Source organism: Bubalus kerabau, chromosome 23 (assembly GCF_029407905.1).
Source record: "Bubalus kerabau isolate K-KA32 ecotype Philippines breed swamp buffalo chromosome 23, PCC_UOA_SB_1v2, whole genome shotgun sequence".
NCBI classification, from domain to species: Eukaryota; Metazoa; Chordata; class Mammalia; order Artiodactyla; family Bovidae; genus Bubalus; species Bubalus kerabau.
The window spans coordinates 12,492,955-12,515,468 of NC_073646.1; the positions used below are offsets into that span (position 1 = coordinate 12,492,955).

General features: G+C 47.8%; 1 protein-coding gene across 5 annotated transcripts in view; it reads right to left on the reverse strand.

The window, feature by feature from the left end:
• Positions 1-11,184, reverse strand: part of CPPED1 (calcineurin like phosphoesterase domain containing 1) — a 139,024-nt gene extending 127,840 nt beyond the window's left edge. For 2 of the 5 annotated variants that reach the window (XM_055561153.1, XM_055561156.1), the window contains exon 1: positions 10,729-10,927. In XM_055561153.1, coding sequence (XP_055417128.1) covers positions 10,729-10,912 — 184 coding nt within the window. In that variant the 5' untranslated portion in view covers positions 10,913-10,927. Of the gene's footprint in view, positions 1-3,213; positions 3,345-10,728; positions 10,928-10,981 lie in introns of those variants that run through there. The other 3 variants (XM_055561160.1, XM_055561155.1, XM_055561154.1) reach the window with 3 other exon arrangements.
• Positions 11,185-22,514: the final 11,330 nt, after the last annotated feature.

Here is a 22,514-nt window from a genome sequence, read left to right on the forward strand (position 1 = left end):
GATGCTAAAGCTGAAACTCCAGTACTTTGGCCACCTCATGTGAAGAGTTGACTCATTGGAAAAGACTCTGATGCTGGGAGGGATTGGGGGCAGGAGGAGAAGGGGACGACAGAGGATGAGATGGCTGGATGGCATCACTGACTCGATGGACGTGAGTCTGGGTGAACTCCGGGAGTTGGTGATGGACAGGGAGGCCTGGGGTGCTGCGATTCATGGGGTTGCAAAGAGTCGGACGTGACTGAGCGACTGAACTGAACTGAACTGGGACTTCAGAATTAAAAACTTGGATGCTACAAATGACATCATCAAGAAAGTGAAAAAACAAGCCACAGAATGGGAGAAGAAATGTGCAAATCATATAGTCGACAAGCGACTTGCATGCAGAACATACAGAGTCTATGACCATACCACCCTGAACATGCCTGATCTCGTCAGAACATAGAACTCTAACAAATCCAATAATAGAAACAGAAATAACCCCATTTGAAAAGCAGGCAAAGGATCTGAACAGATAGTTCTTCAAAGATTACAAACAGCCAATAAGATGTGAAAAGATATCCAACATCATTAGCCATTAGGAAAATGCAAATCAAAACCACAGTGAGATTTCACTTCACATCCGTGTGCTGGGTTCTAAGTAAATGGACAGACAGTCTCCAGTACAGATGAGGGTACGGAGAAATCTGAACCACATGCACTGCTGCTAGGAATGGAAATGGTCAGCTGCTTTGGAAAACAGCTTGGCGGTTCCTTAAAATGCTAAACACAGCTACTTACGTATGTGTGTGCTCAGTCACTTCAGCCATGTTCAACTCTGCGACCCTGTGAACTGTAGCCCGCCAGGCTCCTCTGTCCATGGGATTCTCTAGGCAAGAATACTGGAGTGCGGTGCCATGCTCTCCTCCAGGGGATCTTCCCAACCCAGGGATCAAACCCATATCTCTTCCACTGGCACGCAGATTCTTTACCACTTAGCCACCAGGGAAGACCCAAAATGAAACATATGTCCCTACAAAAAGAAATCTATGTGCATGTTCGTAACAGCTTTCTTCATGATAGCCAGTGTCCAAACGGGAGAATGTCAATGTCCAAAAAATTATCCAAATGTTCACCAGTGGGTGAGTGGACAAACAAAATGTGGTAATCCATACACTAGAATATTGTTCAGTAGAAAGGGACAAAGTGCTGATACAAACTGCAACATGGGTGAATCCTAAAAAGATTATGTTAAGGGAAAGAAGCCAGTCACAAAAGACCACAGATGATATGATTCTATTTATATGAAATGTCCAGAAAAGGCAAAGTTACAGAGGTAAATTAGTAGCTGACTGTGCTGGGAATGGAAACATAAAGAGACTGAAAATGGACATAAAGTATCCTTTCTGGGGAGAGGAGGAGGTTCTAAAACTGTGATGCTGTGCCACGCCACAAAATGTATTAAAAACCAGTAAAACTGAAAATGAGTGAATGTTATGGTACCTCAACAGAGTCATTTAAAAACAGAAAAGCAAAGAAACAAGGCATTCAGAAACAAAAGTTCACTTGTCTTTTGGAAATGTTCTAACCGGAACTTTTTATGCACTGATTTTTACAGACAATGAAAGCGAGGAGGGAAGATATCCAAACTCCTATTTTAGTCACAGGAACCCTTCTTAAATAGGGAACTGGCCTGGCCTACATGGATGGCATAATTAATGGTATTCATTTTGTTTTCTTCATTGATAGGTTAGAATTTTTTACATAATGTTTTTGATCCTATTCAGACTTGAACCAACATTTTCAGGTTGATTGTTTCTACAGAAGTCCTTAGGTGAGACCTGAGGAAGTAAGTTTATTCTTTGGGAATTTCATTTATTATCTGAAAGTGAAAGGGTTTCCAGGAGGGACCAAGAAATATTCAGAATTAGTGAACACAGTTGGCGCCTCTGAAACAGCTGTGGAGGCTTAAAATGTCCAGGGAAATCATCTTTTTAGGTCAACCACTGATGATCCCTGTACTCCGAGGGGGGAAATCACTGGCGATAAAATGAACTGGAAAAACTGATTGGGACCTAAAAACAAATACAGGTAATTTTGAAGGCATGTTTTAATCTTGGTATTTCTCCCTTTAAGAATTTCTTCAAAACAGGTGTTGTAAACTTTTCAGAAAGACCATTATTTGCTAGGAGAAAGTAGTCTTAATTAGAATACGTGTCAAGGAAATATAATTATCAATTTGCCTAATTAAAATGAATATTTGAACATGCCTGAGGATTGTGAGCCTTCTCAGGTGAGACACGTACAACTTAGTTTCTATAAACATCTGTTGACGGAGCCAAGCAGATTGTGTTAGCAGGAAATGGGTGACTGAGCCAAGCTTAACAGACAACAGAACTGCTTGGGAATACTGTTCCTCAAAAATCACCAGAAGGAAGTCTTAAAGTGCTTGCCACGGACTGTCTGTGTCCTCCCCAAACCCCTACACTGAAATCTAACCCCAAGTGTGATGATATTTGGAGATGGGGACTCTGGGAGGTGATTAAGCCATGAGGGCTCAGTACCAGGATTACCCGAGGACTTCCCTGGTGGTCCAGTGGTTGAGAATCCACCTGCCGATGCAGGGGACATGGGTTCGACCCCTGGTCCAGGAAGATTCCATATGCCACAGGGGCAACTGAAGCCCGTGCACCACAACCACTGAAGCCCAGTGCCGGGAGCCCGTACTTCTCAATGAAGCCCGTTGACAGCAACTCGAGAGTAGCCCCTGCTCGATGCCACTAGAGAAAGACTTCACAGCAACGAAGACCCGGCGCAACCAAAAGAAAGAAAGAAAACTTTTTAAGAAAAGAGAGAGACCCGAGAGCTCACTCCCCACTTCCTCCACGCGAGGACCCAGCAGGAGGACAGCCATCTACTGTAATAGTGGTTACCCATCATTATACAGTACACATACAGTACATAAATGCACAACTCCAGGAGTGAACTGTAATGCAAACTGTGGGCTCCGGCTGCTCACGTGGGGTCACTGTGTGCTCCTCCAGTGTAACGCACATACCACTCTGGTGGGGGGATGCTGATGATGGCAGAGGCTATCACGTGTGGGGGTGGGGTGGGCTACATGGGAAATTTCTGTACTTTCCTCCAACTTTGCTAGGAACGTGTAACTGAGCTAAAAAATTAAGTCTTTAAAAAAAAGAAGAAGACCCATCTATGAATTAGGAAGAAGGTTCTCACCAGACACTTGAGTCTGCAGGTTTCTTGACCTTGGATGGTCCTTTGACCCGCCTCCAGGATGTGAGCAATGCATTTCTGTTGTTTTTAAGGCAGCCAGCCCCAGCTGGCTAAGAGAGCACGCCTTCATTTACTTGACAAGCTTCACTTGAGAAATAAACTGTTTAATTCTGGAGGGGGCTTCCTGTAGGGAGCATGAGGGTTATCAGGGCTGTGATTTTAGGCACAGTTACTGGAGTTCACCAAAACCTCCTTGACAGGCAATGTGTATTTTGGCAAGAGACAGAAAAAGCCAGTTCCTTTCCTTTCTCTTCCAAGCCTGCCCTTGGGGCAACTCCACCAGCTCATCCCCTGCCCACGGAGCCTGAACTGGCCACAGACCCTCCAAGGGCATGGCCCAAAGTCACCAGCAATGCTAACAGGGACCTGGGACCCAGGGAAGGCAGTGACGGCAGGCGAGGCCGCCTGGGGTGGACTAGGTGCTCAACATGCAGTAAACTGAACCCACAAGACTAGGGGTTTTAAGCCTGGCCCTCCAAAACCGGGGTTTTCCCCAGTGGCTCAGAGGTAAAGAATCTGCCTGCACTGCATAAGACACAGGTTCGACCCCTGAGTCAGGAAGATCCCTGGAGAAGGGCATGGCAACCCACTCCAGTATTCTTGCCAAGAGAATCCCATGGACAGAGGAGCCTGGCGGGCTGCAGTTCACAGTCAGATGTGACTGAGTGACTGAGCACACAGGCACGCTCCAAAGCCAGGCCCTTAGAAGCCCTGGGCTATATGGGATCTCCATCCGTGGGCTCCTCTATCCATGGGATTCTCTTGGCAAGAATACTGGAGTGGGTTGCCATGCCCTTCTCCAGGGGATCTTCCTGACTCGGGGGTTGAACCCATGTCTTCTGCAGTGCAGGCAGATTCTTTACCTCTGAGCCACTGGGGAAACCCCTGGTTTTGGAGGGCCAGGCTTAAAACCCCTAGTCTTGTGGGTTCGCTTCACTGCATGTTGAGCACCTAGTCCACCCGCAGGCGGCCTCTCGCGCCGTCACTGCCTTCCCTGGGTCCCAGACCCCTGTACACACATACTAGGCAGGCCCGCTGGGCTGCTCAACCAGCAGGGAAGACCAAGTGCAGGCCCACTCCTAGAGGTCCAAGGTCACTTCCCTCCTCCTAGCTCATCAGTTTATCTTCTAAATCTCTCTCCATCCCCACATCTCCGCAATTTTTTTCCCAGGTGGATGTTTCTCTGGTCCTACAGCAGTCCTGGGGCAGCTCCAGTGAGCTGGGAAGCTTCATACCTCAGCACCCCTGTAATCTCCACTGGAAGCCCCCTACCACCTCCACATGTACCTCCAGCGACTGAGAATCAACAAGTTCAAAGTGAACAATGTGTGCCTTGGAAATGTTGCCTCAGGACAAGTTGCTGAGCTCCAGCTTCCAATTCGACTGCACCCCAAGTTCCTCGAAAGCAGAAGCTCTGTTGCTACTGCTGCAGCCAGACTGTTCTTTCCAAAATGGAAATGGCATCACCTCATACATGCAGCTTAAAAGCCCTTGGTGTGATGGGCTTCCCTGGTGGTATTAGTGGTAAAGAACCCGCCTGCCATTGCAGGAGACGTAAGAGACGCGGGTTCGAACCTTGGATGGGGAAGATCCCTGGGCAAGAAAATGGCAACCCACTCAACCCACTCCAGTACTCTTGCCTAGAAAATCCCATGGACACAGGAGCCTGGGCGGCTATAGTCTACAGGGGTCGCAAGAGTCAGTATGACTTAGTGACTGAATAACAACAACCATAAGATAAAAACAAAACTCCTTGATGACCCCCTTTCCCGCAAGCCAGTCTCATGCCACTCCGCCCTGCTCCACACTCAGGAGTTTCCTTCTTTCAACCTTCCCTTTCCAGTCCCACCAGGTCAGACTTCCATTTGAACTCTGGTCCACAGTGGCCTTCCTGCCCTTCAGAACCCAGGTCCCTCCCACTCACCCTTCAACCAGGGGCCAACACATCCTTCCCCAGGGAAGCCTCCCTCAGGGCCTTGTTCAGGTCCCCTCCCTTCCCTGACATCTGCCAAGGCTGCTATTTATGCTGGTTCATGTGACTGGCAGGTTAGTATCGGGCTCTCCAAGTAGCTACAGGTGGACTGTGTGGACTGTGTTAGCCACTCAGTCGTGTCCGACTCTTTGTGACCCCATGGACTGTAGCCCGCCAGGCTTCTCTGTCCATGGAACTCTACAGGCAAGAATACTGGAGTGGGTTGCCATTCCCAACTAGTTTCACTCATCAATAATACAATTGCTGGGACAAGGGAGGTGCTTACTACATATGATGAGTGGGCAAATGGATGAGCCAACAGACAAATGGATGGACAGACAGATGAAACGATGGACATATGATGGACAGACTGGTGAATGGATGGTCTGGGAGATAGGTGGAGGAACAGAAAAGAGAGAGAGGTAGGGAGAGAGAGGAGGAGGAAAAGATGGTCAAAGAGAACATTTGTTCCCAGGGCCAAGCCCTCTTCTGAGCCCTCAATCCCATCTTTTCCCATCTCTTCAAATACTGCTCTCCAACCAGTGAACCTGCCTTTTGCATTTTTTCAACCCCAGATCCATCTCAGACCAATCACGTGACCTTGGACAAGTTGCCCAGCCTTTCTGAGATTGACTTTTTCCCCACTATAGAAAGAAGAGAATCATAATAGCTAGTTCAACAGGATTGTTTTGAAGATTACATGAGATAGTCCACAGGCTTCCCTTGTGGCTCCGCTGGTAAAGAATCTGCCTGCAAAGTGGGAGACCTGGGTTTGATCCCTAGGTTGGGAAGATCTCCTGGAGAAGGGGAAGGGCTATCCACTCCAGTATTCTGGCCTGGAGAATTCCATGGACCAAACAGTCAGTCATGGGGTGGGGTTACAAAGAGTTGGACACAACTGAGTGACTTTCACTTTCTTTCACTTGAGACCGTCCACACACAGCACAGAATACAGCACCTGGCAAGCCATAAACAGCTGATAGATGTTAGATGCTCCTATTGTTCTCACCATCTTTACTACTGCTGCAAACCCTTCAGCCTCCAGCAGCCTTGCTCCTTCCTCAAGCTTCTAGTGTCCTATGTCAACCTTGCATCACCAAAGGGCTCCAAGCAGAATCCTATGCTTGCTGACTGCACATCCTCACTCTCTGCCATTCCTCAAGTACCATGCCCCCGGGCTTCCCCCTACAACTCTACTGAAACTGTCCTCCCGAAGGTGACAGAACAATCAAACCTGCTCAGCTACCACTCACCTAGACGTCTGCAGCATCTGAGCCTGTGCACCACCCTGCCTGAGCCCTCCTCCCCAGCTTTGGTACCAATGCCGGTTCCTGGGTCTATCTTCCAAAGTTTCTGGTTGCTTCCTGCTCTGAGATCTTCAGTGTGTCTTTTCCTGTTTCTTATCCCCTGCTGCTGCTGCTAAGTCACTTCAGTCGTGTCCGATTCTGTGCGACCCCATAGACGGCAGCCCACCGGGCTCTCCCGTCCCTGTGATTCTCCAGGCAAGAACACTGGAATGGGTTGCCATTTTCTTCTCCAATGCATGAAAGTGAAGTGAAAGTGAAGTCACTCAGTCATGTCCGACCCTCAGCGACCCCATGGACTGCAGCCTACCAGGCTCCTCTGTCCATGGGATTTTCCAGGCAGGAGTACTGGAGTGGGGTTCCATTGTCTTATTCCCTAAACATAGGCATATCCTAAGGTTACACACACACACGCACACACCATCCACTACTCCACACTTTCCCCCTGAGCGATGTCACTGACTCCTACAGCCATACCATCTACTTGCCTCTCTGGGGATGGCAGCACTCACACCTCCACCCCCAGCCGTACACTGCGTCCTCCAGGTTGCCCCAGATTTCCCGACGGCACTTCAAAGCCACCACTTCCCAATCAATCCCATCCTACCTGACCCTCCTCCTTGCTCCCCGATTTATGTTAACAGTCTCACCAACACGCAGGACCAACGCTTAAAATCCCAACTCCCACTGCAGTGGCCTATTTTTTGTGCCATAGCTTTGTGCTTACATTATGGGTCCTTGCCTTCCCCTTGCTTTTTTCTACTCTCCACAAGATATCAGAGAATGCACTAGGACTGCAATAAATACTTCCTGAACTGAAAAGAGACAGGGCAGAGTCACAGGGAACTCTCATAGTCTGCTAGTGGGAATATAAGTTGCTGCAAGTATTCTGGAAGGCGATGTGACAAGGTCTAGTAAAGCTGGAAAGATCATATCCTGCAACCCAGAACTTTGCTCTCCTGGGTGGACGCCTTGGAGAAATTTTCCCGTGTGTCCACAAGACTTGTACCAGAATGCTCATAACAACTGTTACCAATGGTGAAAAACAGAAAGAACTGAATGTCCATCATATCAGGATCTTTGCAGGAAATAGATGGCATGTTCAAATTACGACAATTAAAGGAGCATTTAAAGGGGGATTATTTGGGATGAGTTGAGTGTAGAACATCAAAGGATGGTTTAGTAGTCCAACACAGAAAAGCACAACTCCATCTGAAAGGAGGGAGGAAGTGGTTACCCAAATCCGAAATGAGAGTTCCAGCAGAAAGGCCATGTTGAGAGAAGCAGCGAATTTCAGGGGAGGAGTGCAGCCAGGGAAAGAGGAGTGTGAAAAACCTGGCTTAAAACTCAACATTCAAAAAACTAAGATCATAGCATCAGGTCCCATCACTTCATGGCAAATAGATAGGGAAACAATGGAAACAGTGAGAGACTTTATTTCTGGGGGCTCCAAAATCACTGTAGATGGTGACTGCAGCCATGAAATTAAAAGACACTTGTTCCTTGGAATAAAAGCTATGCCCAACTGAAACAGCATATTAAAAATCAGAGACACTACTTTACTGACAAAGGTCTGTCTAGTCAAAGCTGTGGTTTTTCCAGTAGTCATGTGTGGATGTGAGAGGTGGACCATAAAGAAAGCTGAGTGCCAAAGAATTGATGCTTTTGAACTGTGGTGTTGTAGAAGACTCCTGACAGTCCCTTTGACTGCAAGGAGATCCAACCAGTCCATCCTAAAGGAGATCAGTCCTGAATATTCATTGGAAGGACTGATGCTGAAGCTGAAGCTCCAATCCTTTGGCCACCTGATACAAAGAGCCAACTCATTGGAAAAGACCCTGATGGTGGGAAAGACTGAAGGCAGGAGGAGAAGGGGACGACAGAGGATGAGATGGTTGGATGGCATCACTGACTCGATCGACATGAGTTTGAGCAAGCTCCGGGAGTTGGTGATGGACAGGAAAGCCTGGTGTGCTGAGTCCATGGGGTCGCAAAGAGTCAGACACGACTAAGTGACTGAACTGTAGAGCCAGCCAGAGGCAGCTCCACAGAGAAGAAGTCAGGGGAATAAACACTTTAGCTTTCCCATTCCTCTGGTCTCCAAATGGGACTCCCCATTGTCTCAACCCAACAGAAGGCCCAAGGGCAAGGAGCCCATGGATGAAGCCCATGGAGATCAACCTTCTAGAGTTCGGTGGGGAAGGGAGGGTGTAGATATGGAAAGCAAAGGGAAGATCCTCAGAATATCTAGCAACAGAATGTATCAAGTATTGATCTATGCTTTTATAATGGAGTACTGCCCAGCAAGAAAATGAGCAATGAACTGTGGAAAATTCTTAAAGAGCTACTTATACCAACATGGATAAATCTCAAAAACCTCACAATGGATTGAAACAGAGAAGGAACCTGCGGGGTCCTCCAGAAAACAAAAGCCTTTCCATGTCCCTCATTTCTTGTTTGAAGAAAAGGCTTTAGTCTCCTAGACCTTCCCTGAGTTCCCAAGAACAGATTCAAGGGGTTAATAATGAGGGACTTGAGGGAATGCAGAAACGAAGGGAAAACAGTCAAGAAACAATAGTGACAGGATAAAACAGAGTCCCAGTCCCTCCATAACAATCTGATCCAGTCTTTTGAGTTCTGCGGCCCTCCCCACCCCCCAGGTGGAGGATGATAACTAACATGGTGAAACCCCCAGACTGGTCAGAACTAGAGGCTGAGGCCTGAGATTCCTGGAACCCTACCCTGTTCTGGTTTCACCAGAAACCAATCAGAAGAAAGGTGTTCACCCTGCAGATGTCTCCCCAACTGTTGCCTTTAAATAGTCTTCCCTGAGGGATTTCCCGAGCAGTCCAGTGGTTAAGACTCCCCCTTACAATGCAGGGGGTGTGGGTTCAATCCCTGGTCAGGGAGCTGAGATCCCACGTGCCTCGCAGCCAAAAAATCATCCACATTAAAAAAAAAAAAAAACAAAAAACAAACACTTAAAAAAAGAACCAAAACCTCTTCCCTGAAAACCAGAGGGACCTGGAGTCTTTTGAGCATGAGTCACCTGCTCTCCTAGCTTGGCCCTGCAATAAATCCTCCTCTGCTCCAAACTCTGATATTTTGGTTTGTTTGGCTTCACTGTGAGTTGCACACATGAACTTGGGTTCAAAAAACGATGAAAAAGGCACATTAAAACAGTTATTTAGAGAACAGGCACTATAACAGGTTGTATTTTAAAATCCACCTCAACCAGATCTCTGGCCCCATATGCTCTTCTAGAACCCTGCCTCCTTTCCCACCCTCCCACCAACGGTTGCAGAAGATAAAAGAACAAAACTTTAGACCAGAGAGTTATAGAAAAAAAAACCTACTTCAGTAACGGTGACCAAGGGAAAATCTGTCTGAGAAAGTGATCAAACTTTAATTAAGGTGCGAAGGTTTGAAAAAGAGCCAGACCCATCAGCCAGCTATTAGCCAGGCCCTACAGAAAGAAAGGACTAGGCCTTTTAAAATAGGAGTTCAAGAAGCCCAGTGAAGCAGAATTGAGCAAGAGGAATGGCGAGCGTGAAGTAATTAAGGTGAGCACAAGCCGGATTGTACAGGGCATCTAGTGTGACTTCTCCGGGGTGACAAAAACCAGCGAGTTCATGGGGAGGAAGGTGACTCCACGCAGCAAAACCCGCAGGGAGGAGCAAGCACCGGGGAGCAGAGGTTTCTCTTGGGCCTCCGGAGTGAACATTCACTCAGCACTTAGCCTGTGTCAGGAACCGGGTTACAAAAATTCTTTGAACCTTCTCTCTTCTGTGAGGTAAGCATTAACAAACCCATTCTCACAGCGAGGCGAATTAGCTAACTCCAAAGTCCAAGCACGTAACTCGAACACAACTCTTGACTGCCTCCCTGCTCTCTTAGCTCTGAAGGCACTGCTAACATTTGGGTGAATGACTCATATTGTAGAAGATAACCGTGATTACGGAGTACAAATCTACATCAAGGTCAACAACCATAATAAAAAATAACCGCATCGCACGTGCACCCAGCGCTTATGCCGTGCCACATAGAACCTCGCTGCTTTATTCCCGCCTTACAGATGAGGAAACTGAGGCTAACTCTCCCTGAGCCACGTATCCAAGGCAGGACTTAGAAATCAAGTCTAACTGCACAGCCCGCGATATCAACTATGTCTTGCTGCCTCACTTTTATCTTCTCTCCGAGAACCTCGGTCAAGGCCAACGAAATTCCATGACTGTCGGACCCCCAGCCCAGGAACACCTCTCTCACAGGAGCCCCTGGAAGCCCCACGTGCGGGAGGTGCGGTTGCTATTGCGGTCCCCAGCCCCCGGGGTGCAGCCCCCACTGGGCTCCGGCTGGAGGTGCACATCCCAACCTAACGTTCCCCGCGCCGAATGTTCCGCAGCCCTGAAACCACCCACTCCCCAGCAGGAAGTACCTGAGGAAAAGGCGTCCAGGGTCCTACCCCGCGCTCTGTGGAAAACACCCCCAGCCTCTGCAGCCGACATGTCTAGCGAGTATTTTGGCCTTAACTGAGTCCGCTGCGTAGCAAGGAGCTGCGAGACTCCTAACTGCCCAAGCGCCGGGTGGGGCCTGCCCGGCTGGGGGCTGCGCCCTCTGCTTGGGGCGGGGCGGGGCCGGGCCGGCGGGCGCGCAGGACTCGGTCGCTCGGGGCGCCACTAGTGCTGTCTGAGCGGGGCGGAAGCGTGAGCGGCCCCTGTGGAATCGACTGGGGCTCCTGGCGAGTGGAGGCCACTTGCCAGTCGCCTGCGTGGGCAGACGGAGTGAATTTGGCCTCAGGCATGTGGGCAGACCTTCGCTAAAGGTGGGGGCTCCAGGTTTAACAACTAAAGCTGAACCCCGGTCTCCCGCATTCCAGGCGGGCTCTTTACCCTCTGAGCCACCAGAGAATCCCAAGACTGCCACCAGGGAATCCCAAGATTACAGGACACTCGGTTAAATTGGAATTTCAGATAAGCAATGAATGATAAGTATGTCGTATGTAATTTGAAAGATGCTGGTACTAAAATGTTTGTAGTTGTTTATCTGAAACAGCAGTTTAAGTGGGGACTTGTATTTTATCTGGTCCAAAGGACCCAGCCCTGTCCTTGGGGGATAAGACAGTACCTTCAACCAGCCACCTGCTGTGATTCTGAAGCAGCTTCAGTTTTGCTTGTCATCAGCACCATCACCATCATTCCGTTTGAAACCAAATCCCCCTAAAATTGAGGGTTTTTTTTTTTTTTTACCAAATTGTGATTAATCTCACTATTAAAAATTTTATTCTCTTTCTGTCCAGCTCTAGTTCCCGTCAGGATTGAGGACTATCAAAGAATAGGGGAGATTGTAACCAACCAGGACTGGGGCCTTCCACGGTAGAAAAGCCCTGCCATGTCCCCTTGTTTATTTGTAGGGGGAAAAAAAGGCTTTAGCCTCTGAGGCCTCTGTTGAGTTCCAAAGAGCAGGCTCAAGCAGTTAATGATTAAGACAGCAGAGTCACCAGATTCTGTAGGAATGTAGATAAACAATCTGATGTATATGAAGACACCCCCCGCCCCAACTCAGGTGGAGGGTGCTGACCACAGGCATAAGACTCCAGACTGGTTGGAACCAGAAGGTTAAAATTTCAGAAACATCACCCTGTTACCCCACCAACCAATCAAAAGAAAGTCTATATAAGCATTCTAGACACTCTTGCCTAACACTTTCTTTTAAAAACCCTTGCTAGAAAGCCATCAGTTTATTTGTGTCTTTTGAGCATGAGCTGCTACCCCCTACAAATAAACTCTGCTTTGCTGCAAACACCCAATGTCAGAGTTTCACTTTCTGCACCATGGACACAGGAGTCCTTGCTTGGTGACACATTACTGTCATCACCCCTCATTAAGCATCTGGGATTGTTAAGCACTTTGCACCAGCTCACTTAATCCACGCAAAAACCTCAGGGGATGGTGCTGTCATTCGCTGCATTTATCAGAAGAGGAAACTGATGCCCAGAGAGATGAAATGGTGTGCACAAGTGACACACACCCAGGAAAGTAGTGAAACAGCTGCCCACTTGTACTAGTATCTGTCCAGTGAAAAAAAATCATTAAAATGAACTACTAAGCCAGGTTTGTCAAACCTGCTAAAAATACAAATTCCAGACTGGAGTTGCTGTACCTGAAATTCAGCCTCTGTACCACATCACCGAATTGTGTCTTGGAGACAGAGTTTGGAGTAAAGTAGAAAAAAAGAGCTTTATTGCTTTGCTGGGCAAACAGGGCCACAGTGGGCTATGCTATGCTATGCTATGCTAAGTCACTTCAGTCGTGTCCGACTCTGTGCGACCCCATAGACGGCAGTTCACCAGGCTCCCCCGTCCCTGGGATTCTCCAGGCAAGAACACTGGAGTGGGTTGCCATTTCCTTCTCCAATGCATGAGAGTGAAAAGTGAAAGTGAAGTTGCTCAGTCGTGTCCGACTCTTAGAGACCCCATGGACTGCTGCCTTCCAGGCTCTTCCATCCATGGGATTTTCCAGGCAAGAGCACTGGAGTGGGGTGCCATTGCCTTCTCTGCACAGTGGGCTAATGTCCTCAAAACTGTGTGTCAAGACCTGGAAGGGGTAGTGAGAAGTTTTATAGGAGTGGTTCAAAGAGGAGGGTGTGATCAGCTCATGAATATTCTTCTGATGGTGGGGAGGCAACTTGAAGTCAGCATGGTCAACCTCCTGGTTCCTACTGGTCTGGGGTCTCCATGCTTGTGGGCAACATGCAGTTAACATATCCCACCAGGTAGGGATTTCAGTATCTGCAAAACAACGCAAGGATATTGCTATGTGCATCGCTTGAGGGGGAGCCAGGACCCTGCCCCAAGGTGCACTACTGTTTCTTGACTGCTCCTTCCTTGTCTCTGCATCCATCCCACCTCCCTGCCCCCTCACTGATTAGCAACTGTTTGGACCTGCCCACTGGAACTCAACATTCCGAAAACTAAGATCGTGGCATCCAGTCCCATCACTTTTTGGCAAATAGATGGGGAAACAGTGGCTGACTTTATTTTTCTGGGTTCCAAAATCACTGCAGGTGGTGACTGCAGCCATGAAATTAAAAGACTCTTGCTCCTTGGAAGAAAACCTATGACCAACCTAGACAACATATTAAAAAGCAGAGACATAACTTTGCCAACAAAGGTCCATCTAGTCAAAGCTATGGTTTTTCCAATAGTCATGTACAGATGTGAGAGTTGGACTATAAAGAAAGCTGAGTGCTGAAGAATTGATGCTTTTGAACTGTGGTGTTGGAAAAGACTCTTGAGAGTCCCTTGGACAGCAAAGAGATCCAACCAGTCCATCCTAAAGGAAATCAGTCCTGAATATTCATTGGAAGGATTGATGCTGAAGCTGAAGCTCCAATACTTTGGCCATCTAATGCAAAGAACTAACTCACTGGAAAAGATCCTGATGGTGGGAAAGATGGAAGGCGGGAGAAGAAGGGGATGACAGGATGAGATGGTTGGATGGCGTCACCAACTCAATGGACATGAGTTTGAGTAATCTCTGGCAGTTGGTGATGGACAGGCAAGCTTGGCATGCTGCAGTCCATGGGGTCTCAAAGAGTTGGACACGACTGAGTGACTGAACTAAACTGAACTGGAACTCAGCAAAGGTCATGGAGGCTTGAATGAAGCCTATTTCCTATAACCAAGAAATGGGGGACACAGAAAGACTTTTGTGGACTTCCCTGGTAGTCCAATGGTTAAGAAAATCTGCCAGCCAATGCAGGGGACACAGTTTTGGTCCCTGGCATAGGAAGATTCCACATGCCACAGGACAGCTGGGCTCATAAGCTACAACTACTGAAGCCTACATGCTCTGTAGCCCACTCGTTGCAACTAGAGAAAGCTGTGGGCAGCAACAAAGACCCAGTGCAGCCAAAAACAGATACATTTTTTAAAAATTTTAAGAGAGGCTTTTATGCCCAGGAACCCCCAGGGGCTGAGTGACACAGCTCAGTTTCACTACTGAGCCTAAATCTCCAGAAAAAGGGACTGCTTCTAACTCCCTAGGAGTTCTTATGATATGACAAGATTGGAAATTCTTTTAACTAGCTACCTACATCTGAAGCATTGTTTGGGTGGCTAAAATGACCAGGGCAACTGCTCCCTAGTCTGGGACAAGAGGTAGTAAATGATAGCGGTTAAGAATATTAGTGCTGAGGAGTTCTAGAGTCAGACGCGCTGGTTGTGCTGTCGTCGCTGAGTTGTGTCCTATTCTTTGTGATCCCATGGACTCTAGCCCACCAGGCTCCTCTGTCCATGGGATTCTCCAGGCAACAATACTGAAGTGGGTTGCCATGCCCTCCTCCAGGGGATCTTCTCAGCCCAGGGATCAAACCCAGGTCTCCCACATTGCTGGCGGGTTCTTTATAGGCTGAGCTACCAGGGAAGTCCATGGAGTGGGTAGCCTATCCCTTCTCCAAGTGATCTTCCTCACCCAGGAATCAAACCAGGGTCTCTTGCATTGCAGGCAGATTCTTTACCAGCTGAGCTACCAGGGAAGCCCACTTGCTGGTTGTATAAGCTTGCAAATTTCTCCATGCCTCAATTTCACTAAAGTGAAAGTGTTAGTCACTCAGTTGTGTCAAACTCTTTGCAACCCCATGGACCGTAGCCCACCAGGCTCCTCTGTCCATGGAATTTTCCAGTCAAGAACACTGAAGGAGTTTCCATTTCCTTGTCCAGAGGATATTCCTGATCCAGGGATTGAACCCTGGTTTCCCACATTGCATGTAGACTCTTTACCATCTGACCCACCAGGGAAGCCCTCTGTCAAGCAAAAACAATTGTAGTGAGAAATGGAGTTCAGTTCAGTTCAGTCACTCAGTTGTGTCTGACTTTTTGCAACCCCATGCACTGCAGCACGTCAGGCTTCCCTGCCCATTACCAGCTTCCGGAGCTTGCTCACATTCATGTCCATTGAGTCAGTGATGCCATCCAACCATCTCATCCTCTGTCATCCCCTTCTCCTCCTGCCTTCAATCTTTCCCAGCATCAGGGTCTTTTCCAGTGAATCAGTTCTTCTCATCAGGTGGCCAAAGTATTGGAGCTTCAGCTTCAGCATCAGTCCTTCCAATTAACATCCAGGACTGATTTCCTTTAGGGTGCGCTGGTTTGATCTCCTGTAGTACAAGGGACTCTTAAGAGTCTTCTCCAACACCACAGTGCAAAAGCATCAATTCTTCAGTGCTCAGACTTCTTTATAGTCCAACTCTCACATCCATACATGACCACTGGAAAAAGCATAGAGAGATGGAATATTTCCCGCCATATCAGTAAATGAGGATGTCACAGTCATCAGTGATTGCAGCCCTCCAATGAGAGTTCTGAAGGAGATCAGCCCTGGGATTTCTTTGGAAGGAATGAGGTTAAAGCTGAAACTCCAGTACTTTGGCCACCTCATGCGAAGAGTTGACTCATTGGAAAAGACTCTGATGCTGGGAGGGATTGGGGGCAGGAGGAGAAGGGGACGACAGAGGATGAGATGGCTGGATGGCATCACTGACTCGATGGATGTGAGTCTGGGTGAACTCCGGGAGTTGGTGATGGACAGGGAGGCCTGGCGTGCTGCGATTCATGGGGTCGCAAAGAGTCGGACACGATTGAGTGACTGAACTGAACTGAACTGAACTGAAGGGCACTCAGGAAAGAAAAGAATATCTGTGAACCAGCAGCCATCAGGACCACAGCCACCCAATACAGTGAGCCCCAGGGGGGGCTCAGGATGTGAAAAAACACAGGATACTGGCCCCAGGGTAGCTGAGATACATATGAGAGAAATGATTTCAGTGAGCCCCAGACTCTTACATCTTCCCATATGTAGAAAAGTATTAAATTCCTTAACTTGGGATATCTGGCTTCCTTTAATTAACAATAATCTTTTGATGTTTAGACTGCCAGACGTTTGTTGTAAAACATCTGTATAACTCGGCTCCTCCCTTTGCCTCCTCAGAGCATCTCTCAGGGTCACTTGAGATGCTGTCTCTCGGTCTGGAAGTCCTAAAAATTCCCATTGAATAAAACGTAACTCTCAACTTTTAGGTTGTGGCTAATTTTTAAGTCGACAGTACTATCTTGGTCATAGAGCTGCTTGGAGGCTTAAATGAGTTGGTACATCCAAGTGCTTAAAACAAAAATGGTACAGATGAACTTATTTTCAAAAGAGAAATAGAATCACAGAAGTAGAAAACAAACTTATGTTTTCCCCTCAAGGTGGGGAGGGAGGTGGGATGAGCTGGGAGACTGGGATTGATGTTGTGAGTTCGTGGACTGTAGCCTGCCAGGCTCCTCTGTCCATGGAATTCTCCAAGCAAAAATACTGGAGTGGGTTGCCATGCCCTCCTCCAGGAAATCCACTCAACCCAGGGATCAAAACCAGGTCTTGTACATTGCAGGCAGATTTTTTACCACCGAGCCACCAGGGAAGCCTCATATACACACTACTATATGGGTAACTAATGAGATCTATTACTAGTGTATAGCACAGGGAACTGTACTCAGTGCTCTGTAGAGAACTACATGGGAAGGAAATCTGAAAATGATTTCCCTGGTGGTCCTGTGACCAAGACTCCGAGCTTCCAGTGCAGGTGGTCCTGGTTCAGTCCCTGGCTGGAGAACTTCATTCCACATGCTGTGTCAAGAGGATTATGCATGCCTCAGTGAAGACTGAATATCCTGAGTGCCACAACTAACACCCAGTACAGCCAAATACATAAAAATAAATTAAAAAAAATTTTTTTAAAGGCATGAAATAAATACAGATATACACATATATATTTTAAAATAAAATTAAAATTAAAAGTGGATATATGTACAACTTTAGAGTTCGTTGTAAATCAATGTTACTCCAAAAAATAAATAGATGAAGTGTACTGGGAGGAAAAGTGTTCAAAACAATTGGTCTAGTAGCAAGTGGGAAGTACTGAATGAATATTGGCCACTGTTATCGTAATCATTATTGATCACTATATCCCTGGGGAAAAAAGGGAAAGTGTTAGTAGCTCAGTCCTGTTTGATTCTTTGCGACCCCAAGAACTGTAGTCTGCCACGCTTCTCTGTCCATGGGATTCTCTAGGCAAGAATGAATACTGGAGTGGATAGCCATTCCCTTCTCCAGGTGTCTTCCTGACCCAGGGGTTGAATCTGAGTCTCTTGCACTGCAAGCAGATTCTTTACCATCTGAGCCACCAGGGAAACCCTATTCACTGCTTATGGCCTGGTCCAGCAGAAAATTCTCGGGAAATGTTGGAGGAATGAATTGATCAATGAGGATCAAGAATCCTAACAGAGGCCTCAAGCCCCTGGGAGATGCAACCCTAGCCTGCTTCTCACCCACTAATTGTGAGGCCACTCATTTCAGTTCCTTAAATATCAAATCCATTTCCCTCTTTGCCTCTGTGGTTCCTCCTGTTTACAGTGTATCTGCCCATTCAGATATCAAGGCCTCTGTTTAAATCGCACTTGACCACAGTGAAGCCTTACCCTACACACTTGTACACACTCTTCAAATTTTTAAAATGTTTTTGGGCACGTCTCATGGCCTGTAGCGGGATCTCAGTTCCAACCAGTACCCTGGCAGTGGAAGCTTAGAGTCTTAACAACTGGACCACCTGGTTATCCCTCACTGTTTTTAATAGCACTCTGCTCATGACCTTCATAGCCCTTTGCACAGTTGGTTATCGTGTGCTTACACATGGTTGATGTGTAACTATAGATGTAACTATTGATTTAATGTTGTCTCTCCCAGTTCAAATATAAGGTCTATGAGGGCAGTTACTTTGCCCTGCCCACCAAGAGGGTACATAAACTCAAATGGCTGTTGCATGATAAATAAATGGATGATGACTGTCCTGGTAGGATAACCCTGTGTAGAGCTTGGGCGGTGATGGCGAGTAACTTCAGAGCTGCATGGGTGCCACTTACTGAGAGCTCCAGCTGCAGCTACAGCTTGTCTTCCACTCGGATCAGCAACCTCTGAGCCGCACTGCCGGCCACATCCTCTCCTGACCACTGTGCTTCCGCTCTCCCCTGACTGTACTCCTTTAGCTCATATGCTTTTGTTTTCAGTTGCCTGGAAGGCAAGAGAGGCAGACAGGCAGCATAAGAGCAGATTCCTGGACAGCAGGCTGACCTGTTCAGTCCACTTCTCAGCTGTGTGGCCTTCAGCATGTCATTGAGTCTTTCTAAGCTTCCTGCTTCTAAGTCACTTCAGTCATGTTTGACTCTTTCCCGAGTGTATGGACTGTAGCCCGCCAGGCTCCTCTGTCTATGGGATTCTCCAGAAAAAACTCTCCAGACGAGAATCATGGAGTAGGTTGCCATGCCCTACTCCAGGGGATCTTCCCAGCCAGGGATTGAACCTGCATCTCTTATGTCTCCTGCATTGGCAGGCAGGTCCTTTACTGCTAGCACCATCTGGGGAGCCCTCTCTTCTGACAAAATTGCCCGCTCTGGCCAGGCACCATAGTAACCCCTTGTGTGAGTTATCTTGTAACAGGAGGTCTTGGTAAGGAATGTGGAGCCAACAAGCTAACACCAAATGGAAGATTTCAGGAAAGGTCCAAAGGAGAGAGGAGACTCCAGTCCATATATCCTACCAACCTCCCAGAGTCCTTCTTGCTGCCATCCATCTTGGCTGAGCAATGCATGTGCCACCTGGAAGGCCCCTGAGTCAGAATGATTGGCCAGAGATGACCCAGAAACTAACCTCATCACCATGAAACCCGAGACTGCAAGCCATGTGGCAGAGCATTCTCCTGTGTTCCCTCACCCTCCCTGCTCTCCACCCAGGCACCCCTTCCCAGTAAAGTCTCTTGCTTTGTCAGCACGTGTGTCTCCTTGGACAATTCACTTCCAAGTGTTAGACAAGAGCCCGCCCTTGTGCCCTGGAAGGAGTCCTCCTTCCTGCGACACGAGATGTGTAGGAGGGGTGGAGATGTGGTCCAGTCCAAACCTTCCATGCTTGAGTAGGCAACCCACAAGCAGGAGGATAATTACAACCGCAGAGATTCTTCCCAAGGAGTGAGGAGTCTTAGCTTCACATCAGGCTCCCGAGTCTGGGGTTCCTGCATGAGAAAGATGAGCCCCCAGAATGTTTGACTTTAAAGGCCAGTGGGGCTTGCATACAGGAGAGCCAGAGGACTGTAGGAAAGAGAGTGCATGCAAAATCTCATATGCTTTGAGTCCCAGCTCCAACAGTAACTTTAAAGGAGTCAGACCTACTCGTTGATCTTGGAGAACCTCCCTGAGAGTCAGCAGGCAAGTGGAAGCCCCCCTCCCTACCCCACCCAGGGACATAGACATGGGTGGCAGCCGTCTGGGACACTGCTGATGGCTAGAGCCATTCTGGAGTCCTCCCTTAAGCCTATTTGTGACAGGGGCTTACCTGCCCACCAGTGGGCTAGCATTAGTCTCAAGACACTGCAGGCCCCACACTCAGCTGACCTGGGACCCAGCCACTTCCAGCCTAGTGCCAGCCCTGGGCCCCCCAGGTCACACAGCCAGCCAGCCCAGGATCTGGTCTCTCCCACCAACTGGCAGGCACCAGCCCTGGGACTCCCTGGGCTGTGCAGCTACTCATGCCAGGGCTCAGCCCTGCCCACGAGCAGGGTGGCAGTTTCTGCACAAGGCAGAGCCTGGCAGACAAGTGGGCTCAAGGTCAGCCTTGCCTACCAGCATGCCCATAGCAACTGACCCCATCACAACAGAAGGACCCATGCCATCCCATTAGGGGGAACCCCTAGAGTATATAGCCCCACTGACCAGAGGGGAGTGTGCTGCTGGGCAGTATATCCGCTAGTGACCATGATGCCCACCTCCCCACCCTTTAAAAGGGGCTCCTTTTCTTCCATCCTACCCCTTCTAACAGCTAATCCAAATGCACTGTTATTTAGTGGGCTTCCCTGGTGGCTCAGACGGTAAAGAATCCGCCTGCAAAGTGGGAGACCCAGGTTAGATCCCTGGGTTGGGAAGATCCCTTGGAGAAGGTCATGGCTACCCACTCCAGTATTCTTACTTTGAGAATTCCATGGACAGAAGAGCCTGGTGGGTGAGAGTCCATGGGGTCACAAAGAGTCGGACACGACTGAGTAATTAACACTTTTCATACTCAAGACTTTTCATACGTGTTCTCTCCTTTTATCCCCTGAACAAAATGAAGTTCCACCTTTTGCTAAAAACAAGATCACAGGACTTGCCTAGTGGTCCAGAGGTTAAGAATCCGCCTGCAAGTGCAAGAAATGTGGGTCTGATTCCTGACCTGGGAAGATTCCACATTCTGCGGAGCTGCTGAGCCCAAGCCACCTACAGCCTGTGTTCCACGATGAGAAGCCTGCACACTGCAGCTTCTCACAATTAGAGAAAGCCTGTGTGCAGCAATGAAGACGCTGCACAGCCAAAAATAAATTATATATATACGGAAAAAAGTGAAAGTGAAGTCAGTCATGTCCCACTCTTTGCAACCCCATGGTATGTAGCCTGCCAGGCTCTTCCATCCATGGGATTTTCCAGGAAATATAATATATTATATTAAAAAAAATCATAGAGCTTCAAGGAAGCTAAGTAACTTGCCTGGAGTTACTGAGTCAGCTCATCATTTACCAAAAGTAGCAAAGCCAGGAATCTGCTTTCCACCCTCTTTTGGCCCTCTGTGGTCAATTTCCATGTCTGCTGGGTACTCCCTGGATGCGTACAAAGCCTCCCCGTTGCCTACCATTTGATTTTAAGTTTCTTAAGCCTTTGAAAACTTATATCCCCAGGAGGTACTCATTTAGAGGCTAGGCTGGCCAGTCACATGACATGAATTTAACCACACTTATTCCTCTCACGCCAGTATTCTTGCCTGGACAATCTCATGGACAGAGGAGCCTGGCAGGCTACAGTCTCTGGGGTCACAAAGAGTTGGACGTGACTGTGCATGCACGCTGGCACATTTCACTTACTAGCTCTGTGCCCTTAGGTAAGTCACTTAACCTCTCTGAGCTTTGTTTTCCTCACTCCGTAAGTGAGGATAATCACATCTACCTACAGAAGTATTGACAAGATTTCAGAACATGGATTATTTAAAGTGTATATTATGACACATAATAATTGCTCAATAAGTTGTGTATTATTATTGTTGTCAGTATTATTTCAGATAAGCAATCAGAGACCTCCCAGCATAACAGCACACTTGGGCTCCTTGTGCACTGGGGCGAGGCTTCCTGTCATTCAGAACCTGGAATGGAGAGCTGGAGTACAAAAACCATCCCTTCAGGACTTCCCTGGTGGTCCAACGGTTACGAATCCATCTTTCAATCAAGGGGATGTGGGTTCAATCCCTGGTAGGGGAACTAAGATCCCACATCCTGCAGGGCAACTAAACCTGTGTGCTGCAGCTACGGAGCCCACCAGCCACAACTAGAGAGTTCGTGTACCACAACAGAAGATCCTGTGTGACGCAGCGATGATTCCCCATGCCACAGCTGAGATCCGACTCAGCCACATACGTGAATATTGAAAAAAAAACTTGGCATGACTGTAGGGACTTACTCTTTTTTTAAAAAATTTTAATTGGAGGCTAATTACTTTACAATATTGTAGTGGTTTTTGCCATACATTGACATGAATCAGCCAAGGGTGTACATATGTTCCCCATCCTGAACCCCCCCAACCTCCCTCCCTATCCCATCCCTCAGGGTCATCCCAGTGCACCAGCCCCGAGCACCCTGTCTCATGCATTGAACCTGGACTGGTGATCTGTTTCACATATGATAATATACATGTTTCAATGCTATTTGCTCAGATCATCCCACCCTCGCCTTCTCCCACAGAGTCCAAAAGACTGTTCTATACATCTGTGTCTCTTTTGCTGTCTTGCATATAGGGTCATCGTTACCATCTTTCTAAATTTCATATATATGTGTTATTATATATGTGTTTTTCTTTCTGACTTACG